The 15,468-nt window shown below is 39.1% G+C and overlaps 1 protein-coding gene across 2 annotated transcripts in view; it reads right to left on the bottom strand.

Annotated features, from left to right (window-relative positions):
- Positions 1–3,066: 3,066 nt before the first annotated feature.
- Positions 3,067–15,468, bottom strand: part of LOC122553132 (synaptopodin-2-like) — a 139,740-nt gene continuing 127,338 nt past the window's right edge. For both annotated transcript variants that reach the window (XM_087985776.1, XM_043696698.2), the window contains one exon: positions 3,067–10,035. In XM_087985776.1, the coding sequence (XP_087841902.1) occupies positions 9,448–10,035 (588 nt within the window). In that variant the 3' untranslated portion in view covers positions 3,067–9,447. The remainder of the gene's footprint in view (positions 10,036–15,468) is intronic.

Genomic DNA, 15,468 nt, shown 5'->3' with positions numbered 1-15,468 from the left:
GGAATTGATAGCATTTCTCCTTTCTAACCCCAACGTGTAGTTAACCTTATTATGATTGCTATTGGACAACTATCTGTGCACCACTGAACTGCTAGCTAAATCTGGTTCATTCTGTCTGCCAGTCTTTTCCCTTCCCACTTTTGCAAGGATTCATCCATTGACTTCTGTTGGATTGGCCCATCCTTATTGGCAAAGTACCATGGCAGTTTTTAATTTCCTTTTACAGAATGGCTGACCGTGGAAGTCTCCTATATTTACTGCCTGCTATAAGGCATATTAGCAGGAATTACAAGCTGTTAATCAATCCAGCTGTGATATGGGACTATCTTCCATGGCTAATGTGTTCCAGCCACGAATGTTTTTTGTAGAACTAGAACTTGGAGCCTCATGGGCTAGAGGTAGTAATGCTACTACTGCACCACAAGCCCTTTCAAAATGGCCAAAAAAAGATGGCCAACCATTTTCTCCAAAGCCTCTGGCAGGTCACCAGTAATCACTGAATTGTCTTCCTAAACAGCAATTCGAACTCCCAATGTGGGAAAAATGTCTGAAGGTTAGAAAAGTTGTTTAGTTGGGTTCTGGGGAGGCTGCAAATCTGCAAAGTTTTCATTGCTTCCAATAGCACAGCCTTCAAACTTTCCCACCAATCACCAAAGATTTAGTGACATTGTTGACATGGTCTTTGGCTCGCCATCACAAATACTCTATCCTCATCACCATTTCCAGCTTCCTTCTGGGCTACTGTGGATTTTTCTCATCTGTATGCTTCTGTGAGGAAATTTGTGATTTTTTTTCTACAGTAAAATGCTATAATGCAAGCTGATGCTACAATTTTGCTTTACTTTTCAATCTGAAAGTTGAAAGCAACTAATAGAGGTTTAAAAAAATTGTAGTTATTGGACTAGTAATTTGGAGGCCAGAATTATTAATTCAGGGGACATAAATTCAAATTCTAGAATTCAGTTTGAGCATGTGAATTTAGTCAAAACAAATTAATACATTTGGAAATTAAAGATATTAAATATGACTATTTGTTGGATTGTTGTAAAAATAAACCGAGAGGGAAAGTTTGTGCCTAATTTTGTCTGTATTAGCACAATATGGTTTTAGTCTTAATGACCTAGAAAGCTATTCAACTGTATCAAACCACAATAATCTTCCCATTGGCATCTAGAAATTAATAAAATGCCTGATTTGCCAGCAGTACCAAATCCAAATAAATTACAACAAAATATAGTATTACATATACAAATATGAAGATGATTTTTTTCCTGTTTTTGTATTATATCTTTCCAACTTTTGTCAGTAGCATTTGATAAATCAGTCACTTTACAGCCTCAAAACACAGTTGACATGATTAGCTTCTGTTAAAGTTCTAACCCTAACCCTATTTGATGTCAACTGACAAGTGAAAGAATAGATATAGTATATTTGTACTGTCTTGCTGAACGGTTGTTTTGAAGGGTATCATAATCTATAAAAATCTGTTTATTTCATTCTACTTTTTAGAGGATGAGAAGGCAGGCTACTGCCAAATGTTTATTAAAGTAATTGCAACTTTGCATAGAAAATTCATTCCAAGTGTAGTGCTGATTGAACTATGTTCTAATGTTTCCTCTCTCCTTCTGAAGCTGTACTTGGCCTTCACTTGATTCTTCCCTAGTGAGTGAACCAAGATGAATAAATTATCATTGGGGAAGAATATTCTGTCTGATGTCGGAAGTCTTAAACTTTATTTTAATAAGTACTTTTACCAACTCATATAATATTCCCTACCGTATAGAAAAAATGTCAAAAGAATTGACCTTTCCTCTTCATAGTGCCCGGATGTGTCAATTATTTTATCTTTGCTTTTTACAGATGACTTATTTTCTCAGTCATCAAACCCACCCTTGTGGGCTTATCATTCTCACTGTCAAAGTCTGTGATTGACCAAAAACTGCCCACTTCCAACTCTCCCCCTACCGTGTACATTCATTAATTTATAACATCAGAATTCAGTTACGCCAATTTCTGTAACCAGTTCATCTAAATATTTAGTATACCATGTTGTAATGCAAGTCACGGTTAGCCATGACACCAATTTGCATTAGTTTCTAGTCTTCCAATGCCTCAAGTTTAATTTTTTTTATCATCTCTTCTAATACTATCTTCTATGGATTGGCATCCATTTCTCTTTTGCATTTCATGGAGGCATAATCATTGGGATTGTTTATATGAAAGAGCCATGAAAAGTTTTTTTTTGCTTATTTATTTTCTCAGGTTTTACTTATTTTGAATGGTGGATTCAATTATTTAATAGTGATAATAAGAAGAGCTTAAAACGAGAGGTCTTTGTTTGAATCTGGAGATTCAATTTGTCTGATGTAACTGATTTGGTAGTAAATGGTGGATGTTGGCACTTAATCAAATTGAAGGCAAGGTATAAATGTAAGCATTGAGATTTATCCCCTTTCACAGGAATTGTGCAACATACACTTGTTTTATTTATTTTCTCTCCTTCATCCTTTAAGACGCTGACTTGTGCTGAGATTTGTTCCACCAGTGCCAGCCACTCTTCTGCATGTTGTCCAAGTAATCCATTCTCTATTAATGAGGTGACACAGTGCATATAGGCAAATTATTCAACCCTTGGAGAATATCACCAAGCCCATTACAATTTCCACGCACCTTTCATTAGTGATCATGAGATGTCAAGTAAAAGGGTGGAGCCCATCTATTTGTTCCCTCTTTCAACTCTGGGATGCTGAGAGTTCTCACTGCTGCAATGACAGCTGATTGAGAATGATTTATTTGCTGCATAATACTAAAAATCAAATATGATTAATCCAGCAAATGAGAACGATTCAAATATTTACACATTTTAAATGAAAATGATACGTTTTGCAAGACAACTTGTACTATACTAATTGTCATTGAAAACACTGAAATTAGATAAAAATGCATGTATACCCTGTGTATGCATTTTTACGGCACCGACTTTTTGTAATTTTTGTTTTAACCACTCAATGATACTTGCATGTTCAAGAAGCTGTTGCCTTCAAAAATGATACAGTAACAAAGTACTTTATTTCAAAAGTATTTTAATAGCAGAACAAAGTTTTTATTACAAATTGTGCAAATCAAATAAGTGCTCTTGATATTCTGTACCACTATATCAGAAGCATAATTGACAAATATTGTGAGTAAAAACAAATATTTGTCTCAAGTTAGCATTTTATAAATGTGACATGCTATGTATAATAAGTTTTCAGTGCGTAATATGTTTGAGGTGTCCCATATATTTGAATATAAACATTGTAATACAGCTAGAAATTCAACACGCTGAATTAAAGTTATACTGGAGATAATTTCAAGAAAAGAACAGCAATTCAAAATGTATACACAAACAGCAAAGTTAGGGCACTTCAAATATTGTTCCTTTTTTCTCTTCATACACTCAATGAGTGCAATCATCACAACTATTTTTATGCAATTATATATATGATCCACAATGTGTCTACAATCTGTTTGTAAGTATGGAAATTTTTTAAAACAGTATAAGTTTGATAGGACGGAACAACACTGTATGACGGTCTTCATATTTTGAGTTTTACATGATTGTCAATGTTGTCATGGTTTTCAATTAAAGGATACAAAACCAGAACATCAAGCAATGACTAACTCCATATTGCTATAACGATGCATTATACTTGATGTAAAAATGTTTTACATTATGCAATATTTTGGGACTTAAGCCAGTTTTTCAGGATTGTTAAGGACCAAATGTTAAATTTTGACTAAACCCCAAATAATTTTCTGCAGGGAAGGATACAATTGTTGAAATTTTAGCAAAATAATTTAGTTACAAAAAGCTGGTACGAGGATTGTAATGTATGATTCATCTGACCCTTAACCAAAATGTAGTGCCAATAAAAAGATTCAATGATATTCAAATGGGCATCAAGAGCAATGAATGCATCTTCAAATGCTATATTCCATCAATTTCACTAGCCCCTGATATTATTTCATTTCTTCATTATTCGCATCATAATTTCCATCAATCAAAATTTTGACTTAATGTTCGTAAATTCAAGGCACCTCTGCATATTTCAGTGCTGCAAGTCTCCTATCCATACATCATTGCATAAGGACACTTGCAGCTATTTGAAAAGGGCAGTCACCTCCCTCAAATAGGTTGTTCATTTGAGGAGAGCTAATAACCTATGATAGTGTCACAAGCTGTAATGTTGTCCAGTATAGCTACAACACTGGCATCTATCAAACAATGCAGAAAATTACCTTGATAATGCCTGTACAAAGCAGGACATATCCAATTACTGCCACATAAGTACATTCTCAACCATCAGTAAAGTTGATGGAAAGGAGACACCAATAGTACTATCAAGCAGCACTTGATTAATAATAATCTCGTTCAAAATCCAGGAACTCCCTCCCTACAAGTATTGTGAAAGTTTTTCTGGCAAATGGGTTGCAGTGATCCAAGAAGACAAGTGGCTTGATACACCTTCTCAAGGGAAACTTTTAACCCAAGAAACAACACCTATACCCTATGAATGAATAATAAAAACTTCTACCATATCCCACAATCTCTTCAGCTTTAGCAATTTCAGATAATGTAAGAATGCACTTTTACTTCCTCAGAACTACCCTTGTCACAACTCTGCACTTGTGTCTTTCTCCTTCTATTTGATGACGATCTGAATCATCACCACACAGTGGCTGTACAACCATTGTGTAAAGAGAAAGAGTGCTGATGATGCAAAAACATCATCACTTAATCTCACATTTTGAGATTAAGTTGATTTTTGTATTCAATTGGAAATGATTTAATTTACAAGTTCAGTTTGTAATGTTTATTTTGTGTGCTGTTATTTTTCTGTTTTGCCAATCTAATATGGTGATGGCCAGTAACCATGAGAAGACAACACGTGGGACTGTTGCTGAATGGGAAACTGGAGTTTTATTTTCTTCAGTATTGCACATAGATGAACTTTCCATGGACACTCTGGCTAGACAGGGCTGTCTAACTTTGTTTCCTGTTCTGTCGCTTCTCCCAGCTTCCCCAATTATTTCAGCACCTCTCTTTCCTTTTCTTTAGCTGCTCATCAAATAATTGACACACTGGCTGACACCTTGATATGCCAGCCATGAATCTGATACAAACTAGCTAAGTACTACAAGGCTTCTCCAGGGTGGTTCAAACCGCATAAACATTATTTCAGTATATCAATAGTCTGCTGTATCATATTCTGATTGGTGCCCTACTATCTCTGTGTGCATGTTGTGGGTCATCAGTCATTTGGTCAACAGAAAACCCTAATCAACAAGAAATCACCTTTTGGATTGCCACAATGGCTTAAATTCAGGTGGCACATCATTACTGCTGCCAGGATACTATATCTCATTGATTAATTGCACATGATTACACACCAATTGGGAGGTGAGGGGGTTGAATTCATTTTAGTTGTGGTAATTAGCAATAAATGGCTGAAGGCAGTGGATACTGCAAAGGCTACAGATGTTGTCAGCATCCTGACAATAGCCATGCTCCAGAACCAGCTATGCCTCTAGCCAAGCTATCCTAATGCAGCTACAATGTTGCAAGCTACCCAGCAATGTGGAAAATTACACAGTTTTATCTTGTCCACAAAATGCAGAACTAATCCAAACCCGTCAATGACTACCCCATTAGTCCACTCTCAATTATCTGTAAAGTGATGGAAGTGGTGTTTGATCTTGCTATCAGCTGACACTTACGCAATAAAATGCTTCCTGAAGCTCAATCTCTAGGCTCACTCATCTCCTGACCTCATTCCAGCTTTGGTCAAAATATGGACAAATAGGTAAACTCATGAGAAGAAGTAGTGACTCCATGAATACTGAAGCACTCCATGTTCAAATGCAACAAGATCTGGACAATATCCAGGCTTGGGTGACAAGTGGCAAGTAACATTTGCACTACACAACTTCTAGACAATGATCAACTCCAATAAAAGACATTCTAACCACTGCCACTTGATATACAATTGTGTTACCATCACTGAATCTCCCATTATTAACACCTTGGGGGTTACCATTGACCAGAAACTCAACCCCAGGACTAGCCACATGCAGTGGCTACACGTCAGAAGCTAGGAATACTGCAGCAGGTAACTCACCTCCTGACTGCCCAAAGCCTGTCCATCACCTATAGGGCACAGGACAAGAGTGTGATCAAATAGTCCCCACTTGCCTGGATGGGCACAGGTCCAACAACAGTCAAAAAGCTTGATACCATCCAGTTCAAAGCAGCCCTTTTGATTGCCATGACATTGACAATCATCCATTTCTTCCACCAATGATGCTAAAATAACAGTAGTGTATACTATTTACAAGATGCACTGCAGGAATTCATCAAAGATCATTAGATGGCACCTTCCAAGCTCATGACCACTTCCATCTAGAACGGTAATGTCAGCAAATAATGGGAACACAACAACCTGCAAGTTCCCCTCCAAGTCACTCACCATCCTGATTTGGAAATATATATTGTTGTTCCTCCACTGTCACTGGGTCAAAACCCTGGAATTCCCTCCCTAAAGATATTATGGGTCAACTTACAGCACATGGACTGCAGTGGTTGAGGAAGGCAGCTCACCACCACCTTCTCAAGGGCAACTAGAATAAAAATGCTCACTAGCCAGCGACACCTACATCCCATGAACAAATAGAAAAAAGGGGTGGATCTGCCCTTGACATCAAGTCAGCATTTGACTGTTTTGGCTTGTTGATGCTGCACTCAAAGTTGGAATCAGAGGGAAAACTCCTTGCTTGTTGAAAAAAGGATGATGGATATGGTTGCTGGTGGTCAATAAGCTCAGCCACATCACATCATTGGGGTAGGTATTTTCTGATTGATGTGCTCAAATGTGTTATTAGACATTTCTGGAGCAGATGGGACTTCAACCCTCACCTCTTGACGTAGAGGTGGCACTAGTACCACTACAGCCCAGTTCCTCAGGGTGGTCCTAGGCCCAACTACTTCGTCAGCTTCAGCTTCTTCGTCAATGACCTTGTCCCCATCATAAGGTCAGATGTGGGGATGTTTAACACCATCGCAACTCCTCATGAACACAAGCAGTACATGTCCAAATGTAGCAAGATCAGGACAACATTCAGGTTAGGGCTAATAAGTGGCTACTAACATTTGTATCTCAAAACTGACAGGCAATAGTAATTTTCAACAAGAGAGAATCCAACTATTATCCGAGCTGAATCCCCAATATCAATATCCAGGGAATTATCATGGACCAATAATACTCAAGAAGTTTAATCCCTCCCCTGTCTAAGATAAAGTAGCCTGCTTGATTGGCACCACGTCTAACATCTTTGGTGTTCACTCCATGTCCAATTCACAAGTATACTATCTACAAGATGTACTGCAACAACTCACAAAAACTCCTTCAGCAGCACTTTCCAAACCCATGACTCTAACATCTAAAAGGATATATACAATAGATACATGGGGATACCACTATCTGCAAGTTTCCTCCAGGCCACACCATCCTGACTTGGGATGTTACTGTCATCCTTCACTGTCACAACATTAAAAGCCTGGAATTCTATTTGTAATAGCACTGGAGATGTGTCTACCCATCATGGACTGAGGTGTTCAAGAGGCAGCTGATTTCCACCTTCTCAATGGCAATTTCACATGGATAATAAATGCTGGTCCAGCCAGCAGCATCTACATCGCATGAATCAAAAAAAAAAATTGATGTTCTAAATGTTTATGTCAGTTTATCACAATTTTAGCTGTAAGTTTAACAATAAAAATTACTACACTGACGTTTACCCAATATCTAAAAAAGCAAAATGATTCAAAACCTTTCGACATCCCCCTTTAATTCTGCAATCACATCTCAAAACACATCGCACATACTGTAACCCATTATAATCTTTTCAACTCATGTTGAGCAGTTAAATGTAATGTTTGCTCAAAATGTAAAGGCTATAATGCTTCCCACATCATTTCTAAACTTCCTAATGACCCATTATCCTATATAATTTCTATCAATCGCTTTTAATGTACACTATTATTTGTTTCAATATAGTATTTATCTAACTTTTAAAGAATTGTATATTTGTAGGACTTAAGAGTATGCATGAATTTTGTTTCAGTCTAGTATAAGTATTCTCTAGATTTATAAACAAATTGTCAGTGGACTTTGGATGGTTGTAATGGAGCTGAATAATTTTGATAGTACAATTTTGTACATATATTTTCGTTTTTGTTTACAGTTAAGTACCATAATAAGATGTCTGTGTCTACCTTTGTAGACTAACTCTTTTTAGTTGTAACAAACATGCATGATTCTGTTGGGTAATTTTTATCCAGACAGAAAAATTCAACATTTCTGTCTGTCAAGTGGATTAAATTTCATGTATTTGTTACACTTTTTGCCATGGTTTATTATTACTTTATACTCCTGAAGATTTCTCTGACATTGCTGTTGTTCACAATATCCTACATCTATAATATTTCTACAAAGCACAGTACATTTCCCAGCTAAAAAGAAATCTGTCGCACGTTGCTTTCTTATCCCATAACACTGCCTGCCTTGGAGTTGAAAGGTTACTTTGCTTTTTTTCTTGGTCTATATTGTCTATATTGCAATGGGTAGACAAATATGCAAATAAGGGATTAGAACAAGACCTTAATAAATTATTATAAACAAAATGCACATATATTGTTAGCCAGAGTGTTAAAATGCTATAAAAACAAACCCAAAATTTGTTCTATTTTATGGCATTTGTCACTTTGTGTTGGGGAAAATATTTTATACTCCCTCTCAAGGTATTATCTTAATCCTTCTAACCTATTATGGAGTTGTAACTCATCCAAAGCCAACAAATTCTGTGCATACATTTTATTGGCCAAGTTATTCTCTAATGCCATAAATTGTGCAATGCAAAATATAACATCTGCCACTTAATAAACATCAATTTTTATGGCTGCTCATTCTTGTACCAATATGTCCCAAAGCTCTCATAATCTGTCTCTAAGGCCAGTAGCTGCAAGTTATCTGGAAATAATGTCATAAGGTTAATGCTGCGGTATACAGACCAATCCACTGCATTCACTTTGTCTGTAAATGCTTTGTGTTTGCTATAATAATAGTTTTCACTTGTCCACATTTAACAATTTGTAATTCAACACTTTACTAAAATATGCATAAGAAAATATTTCAGGTGCTGCATAACACAATGAAAACTCAAGATTGAAGGTGAAATCTACCACAAAATGCCTTTTGTTTATCTTACAGTTTTTCACACACCACGTTTTTCAATATGTTCTCTTCAAAAACCCAGTTCACTTTTCCGGTCAAAGCAAATGGCGCAGTAATCTTCAACATGAGGAAATGCCTGACAAATTACAGGTCAAGATTCTTTTCTTTTATGGTTTCATCTTTGTTTCTTCCAGCCCCGTGGATAAGGGTTATAATTTGGATCAGCTACCTGCTTTCCTGAAGTTTCATGTTCAGAGCATGTCCCAATAGATAGATCTGAATCAGTCAGTGATTGCTGATAATTTAGTGGCAGTTTATACATTGAACTCTGTTGGCTGATAGATGTTGGAATTGATGCTGTAGTTTTGACTGAGGATGATATGCTCGATGGTCTTCTGACCTGGAAAGCAGCAACAGATGAGTAACCGCTTGGAAGTGGCGGTACATAGGCTACTCGTGCCTTCCATTCCTCTGGAGGCTCAGGTAATGTCTTTCGGCGGGCTGCTGACACAATATTCTTTGCTATTGACTCTTGGATATTCCTTCTGGAAAATGCTTCCTCTACTGAACCAACAGCAGACTGTGATGCAGCATCCCATGGGGTCAGTTTTTTCTTTGCAATTTTCTCTGACTGGGATGCTGGTCTTCCAGATGACGGGGTTGCTGGCTGTTTCATTGCTTGTGCTCCAGAAAGCCCATGAGAATAGTTGTATTGTGATAGCTTTTCTGGTACTTGTACAGGTTGGAAACCTTTTGACTGCGCCTGCAAATAGAACCAATGAATAATGCAGATAAATGATTGCAGATCAAGACAGTTGAACAGGACAAAAACATCAATAGGGAAACCTCAAATGTGGGAATCTGAAATTCATGTGTGGTACTTGTGATGTATGTTGTAAAGTGTAAAGCTTGTTTACATTTGAGACTCATTAACATTTATTATAAATTTGGCATCCTTTTGAATTCCCTTAGTAATGAATCGGAGTTGCGAGCTTTGTAGGAATACATGTTTCTGTTTACTTTAAAATTGCCAGAGTTTTCACATGTTTATGCTATTTTTGGGATCAACATGTAATGCCTAAAGAATATTCTTCATTCCCTTTGATATGTGAAATCATGCAAAATCTCAGAATTTTTACAGAGCAGAAGGTGATCATGCAGCCCATGTTGTTGCACTGGATCTTGAAATGAGCAAAAATGTCTACTGTCATTAATCCCAATTTCTCCCTGTAACCCTGCACTTTCTTCTTTTTCAAATGATGGTCTCATTCTCTTTTTAAATCTTTGATTGCACTGTCACCTCAAATCCCAATTTTTTTGATGGTAGTCAAAGGATAACATTTTTTTTCTTATGTAATATAAGTCACTTAACAGACCATTAAAGACGTTTACGCTCCATAGAAACCTCCTCCCACCTTTACTTCAGCTAATTCTTTTAACAAGTCCATCTATCCATTTCTTACCCTTGCATTTATTCAGCTTCCCCTTATATGCATGTGTGCTGTTTGCCTCAATTACTCCATGTGGTAGCAAGTTCACTTTCTAACCACTCCTCAGAAATTTTCGTCTAGATTTTTTTTTTAGTCATCTGTAATATATGGGCAATAAACTGAAAAAAATTCAAGTAAGTTACTGGTCATTTGTATAAATGGAGTTAATTATCATGTTGCTGTTGATTGACATGAGTAACTTTATTTGCCAATCATATTTAAATGAATAGTTTTTGGATGACCAACTGGCAGATCTATCTGGTTTGCTTCTTGTGGTGTTGATAGGAGCCCCAGGCGGCCAACCTAATGTGGGCTGCTGTCATACTAAGTGACCTGACCTGCCTCTGGCCTGGGATACATCTACAATCAGAAGGCAGTCGAACACAGTAGTGTTCTAAGTTTTTCATCTGGATCCTGAGGTGCACCGTTTCTCATCCTGGTTTCACAAAAATCATTGAAATCTTACCTTCTGGGCTACTTCTTGTCTGGAACAGTGGATCATATTGAACAGAATGCGCACAGTGCATGCTCCTCTCGTCATGTTGAATTGGCAATTGAGGTTGAAGGACCTAGATTTATATACTGACTGAGGGGAGCACTCCACTGGCCATGGAGAAACTAGCATTGGCCAGACCATCAGCATGAATGGAGTTGTGGTTGAGTTATATAAGTCACAATGTGTGGTGTGCTGCTGTCCTGTTTCCATTCAATATGCAACTTCAAAACATGTTTATAATAAACAATATTATATAAATAATGGGTAATTTAAGAATTGCTTAGAGGTGAATTATCAAGGCATATAATGGCCTAATAGTCAAACACAAAACAAAAAGTCTATGTTGTTTTATCAAACTGGCTGCAGTATAGATACATCCTAAAATAAAAAATCTGTAAACAATCAGTGCCTTTTTTCTACAGAAATAGAATGAAAATCAAAATAAACTTGAATGTTAATATATTTTTCTTTTGATCCATGATCCACCAGCCACATGAAACATTACAAAATCATCAATCCAATGACCCAAGCCAAAATGGAAATTAGGGTATTTCACTGTACCACTGTACTTAATTGCCTATGAATCCATGTGGGAGACTAAGGGAGCTTTTCTGAGAAAAACTAACACTTTATATCACTGTTGGGGCAAATTTGACTTTGAGGATAATGTATAATGAACAATGTAGCTTTGATTTCTTCTCACTTGGAAGTGGAAATTGTTAAGTTTATATTACACATTTTATACTATCACCCGAAGTTAAAATTATTCCCATTTTGTTGAACTCTTCGGAATTGTGACTTCTGGAAAATAATTCAGCATATTTTCAAGAGAAGATTCTACAGTCAGACTTTACAATGGCCTCAGCTTTAATTTCTATAAATATAATGTTGTCTTTGGCAGAGTTACAAAATAGAAGATAAATCAGCAACTAGTTTTGGACTTTTTTTTCTGTTCTATTGAATTGATCATTTTAGACAAGAGTGCAGTGGAAGAGAAGAAAAATCAGCCAGGACTTGAAGAGACTGGATGTGCCCTTCCTAGAAGTGGTGAGGTGGCAAAAATGGAAGTAACTGGGTGAGTTGACCATGGTGAGATATCACTCCGTTCTCTCTCTTTTCCAATTAAGAGATGGGCAAGAAAGTCTGGTGGGAATTTCCTAATTGGCAAGCAATTAACACCCTTAGGTGGCCAATTAATGGACACTTAAAGACTTCAACTTTTCACAACCCTAATTATTTGTCCTCTCTGCAAGTGAGAAAAATGGCTTGTATTCTAACTGAGAATGTACCTGACAATTTGAAAGGGAGAGTTCTATATTTACACCAATTTGGGGCTAATTACAGGCATGGATTGGAGGGAGGAAACAATGATCTACTCTCACAGAGCTACAGTTCTGCCTTTATATCCAACCCTGAACCCCACTTCCCACAAGCCCCATTCAGCTAGAAACAAATGAAAACCATGTGCTTTCTTGCAGTTGGACACCCTGAAGACTACACTTTGACCAAATGCCTTTAGGACCCAGAAGCTGCTTGGTTCTGATTGGCCAGACTCAAAAAAAACTGCAGACACTAGAAGCCAAGACAAGGAGGACGCTGGAAGAACACAGCAAGCCAGACAGTATCACTATAGTCTGAAGAAGGGTTATCCCAAAACGTTGACTTCTCCATTTCCTGATGTGTTCTTCCAGTTTCCTGCTTAATTCTGATGAGCATCTGTTGAGAAGGGTCTCTATTGTTGATGCCTGCAATAGACTGAAAGGTTTACGAGGTAAAAACAATGACTGCAGATGTTGGAAACCAAATTTTGGATTAGTGGTGCTGGAAGAGCACAGCAGTTCAGCCAGCATCCGAGGAGCAGTAAAATCGCCGTTTTGGGCAAAAGCCCTTCATCAGGAATACAGGCATAGAGCCTGAAGGGTGGAGAGATCAGCTAGCGGAGGGTGGGGGTGGGGAGAAAGTTGCATAGAGTACAATAGGTCAGGGAGGAGGGTGGAGTGGATAGGTGGAAAAGAAGATAGGCAGGTAGGACAAGTCATGGGGACAATGCTGAGCTGGAAGTTTGGAACTAGGGTGAGGTGGGGGAAGGGGAAATAAGGAAACTGTTGAAGTCCACATTGATGCCCTGGGGTTGAAGTGTTCCGAGGCGGAAGATGAGGTGTTCTTCCTCCAGGCGGCTGGTGGTGAGGGAGCGGCGGTGAAGAAGGCCCAGGACCTCCATGTCCTCGGCAGAGTGGGAGGGGGAGTTGAAATGTTGGGCCACAGTGCGGTGTGGTTGATTGGTGCGGGTGTCCCAGAAATGTTCCCTAAAGTGCTCTGCTAGGAGGTGTCCAGTCTCCCCAATGTAGAGGAGACTGCATCGGGAGCAACGGATACAATAAATGATATTAGTGGATGTGCAGGTAAAACTTTGATGGATGTGGAAGGCTCCTTTACGGCCTTGGATGGAGGTGAGGGAGGAGGTATGGGCGCAGGTTTTGCAATTCCTGCGATGGCCAGGATGGGAGGGTGGGTTTTAGGGGGGGCGCGGACCTGACCAAGTAGTCATGGAGGGAACGGTCTTTGCGGAAGGCGGAAAGGGGTGGGAGGGAAATATATCCCTGGTGGTGGGGTCTTTTTGGAGGTGGCGGAAATGTCGGCGGATGATTTGGTTTATGCAAAGGTTGGTAGGGTGGAAGGTGAGCACCAGGGGCGTTCTGCCCATGTTACGGTTTGGAGGGGTGGGGTCTGAGGGCGGAGGGGCAGGATGTGGATGAGATGCATTGGAGGGCATCTTTAACCACGTGGGAAGGGAAATTGCGGTCTCTAAAAAAGAAGGCCATCTGGTTTGTTCTGTAGTGGAACTGGTCCTCCTGGGAGCAGATACGGTGGAGGCGGAGAAATTGGGAATATGGGATGGCATTTTTGCAAGAGGTAGGGTGGGAAGAGATGTAAACCAGGTAGCTGTGGGAGTTGATGGGTTTGTAAAAAAATGTCAGTGTCAAGTCGGTCGTCATTAATGGAGATGGAGAGGTCCAGGAAGGGGAGGGAGGTGTCAGAGATGGTCCAGGTAAATTTAAGCTCAGGATGGAATGTGTTGGTGAAGTTGATGAATTGCTCAACCTCCTCACGGGAGCACGAGGTGGCGCCAATGCAGTCATCAATGTAGTGGAGGAAGAGGTGGGGAGTGGTGCCGGTGTAATTATGGAAGATTGACTGTTCTACATAGCCAACAAAGAGACAGGCATAGCTGGGGCACATACATGTGCCCCTGGCTACCCTTTTGGTCTGGAGGAAGTGGGAGGATTCGAAGGAGAAATTGTTAAGGGTGAGGACCAGTTCGGCCAAACGAATGAGAGTGTCAGTGGAAGGGGCCAAACAAATGTTTACAAGACAGTTCTAAACAAGCTGATTGGCCAATGGTCTGGTAAGATTTCTTGGTGGTGGAGGCAGTGTGTTAGTTGTCACTGAGTTCGCCCACCCCATGGGTCATGGGACTTGGGACATGGAACTTGCTGGCTCACCAGTGTTTATATCTTGTCCCTAGTTGTCATTGAGAAAGTGACGGTGAGCTGCCTTCTGCAGTCCATCTGCTGCTGTTGGTTGACCCACAATGTCATTAGGGAGGGAATTCCAGTACTTTAACCCAATGACAGTGAAGGAACATCAATATATTCCAAATCAGGTTAGTGAGTAGTTTGGAGGGGAACTTGCAGGTGATGGTGTTCCCATGTATCTGCTGCCATGTCATTCTAGATGTAAGTGGTTGTGGGTTTGGAACTTATTGTCTAAGGATCTTTGGTGAATTTCTGCAGTGCATCTTATAGCCAGTATACACTGCTGCCACTAAGTATTGGTGATGGAGAGAGTAGAGGTTTGTGGATATGGTGCCTCCAGCTCCTTTCAGGTAATCGGGGAAGGGGAATGGGGGGAGAAGGTGGTGTGGTGCTTCAGTGTGTCACTGTTCGTGGCCCTCTTCACAATGATCTCTCCCACCAGTACTGGCAGCCCAGCAATTGCTGAACAGGTTATCTGAAGACAAGGCTGTAAACCCCAAGATCTTGACAATGGAGGATTCAGTAATGGCAATTATAATGAACATCAAAATGTAACAAATCAGATTCTCACTTGTTGGAGAGTGACTCACAGCTAAAAGGAAGAAGAATTTATACATGAAGAACACCTCGAAATATTTTTCAGGCATTTCTCTGTGGAGGATCTTTTTTTTAAA

This window comes from Chiloscyllium plagiosum, unplaced genomic scaffold, assembly GCF_037043375.1.
Source record: "Chiloscyllium plagiosum isolate Xiang-an unplaced genomic scaffold, Cpla_swu_hap1 HiC_scaffold_1, whole genome shotgun sequence".
NCBI classification, from domain to species: domain Eukaryota; kingdom Metazoa; phylum Chordata; class Chondrichthyes; order Orectolobiformes; family Hemiscylliidae; genus Chiloscyllium; species Chiloscyllium plagiosum.
Note: the sequence above shows the minus strand (reverse complement) of the source record. Positions and strands in the feature narration are given on the sequence as shown.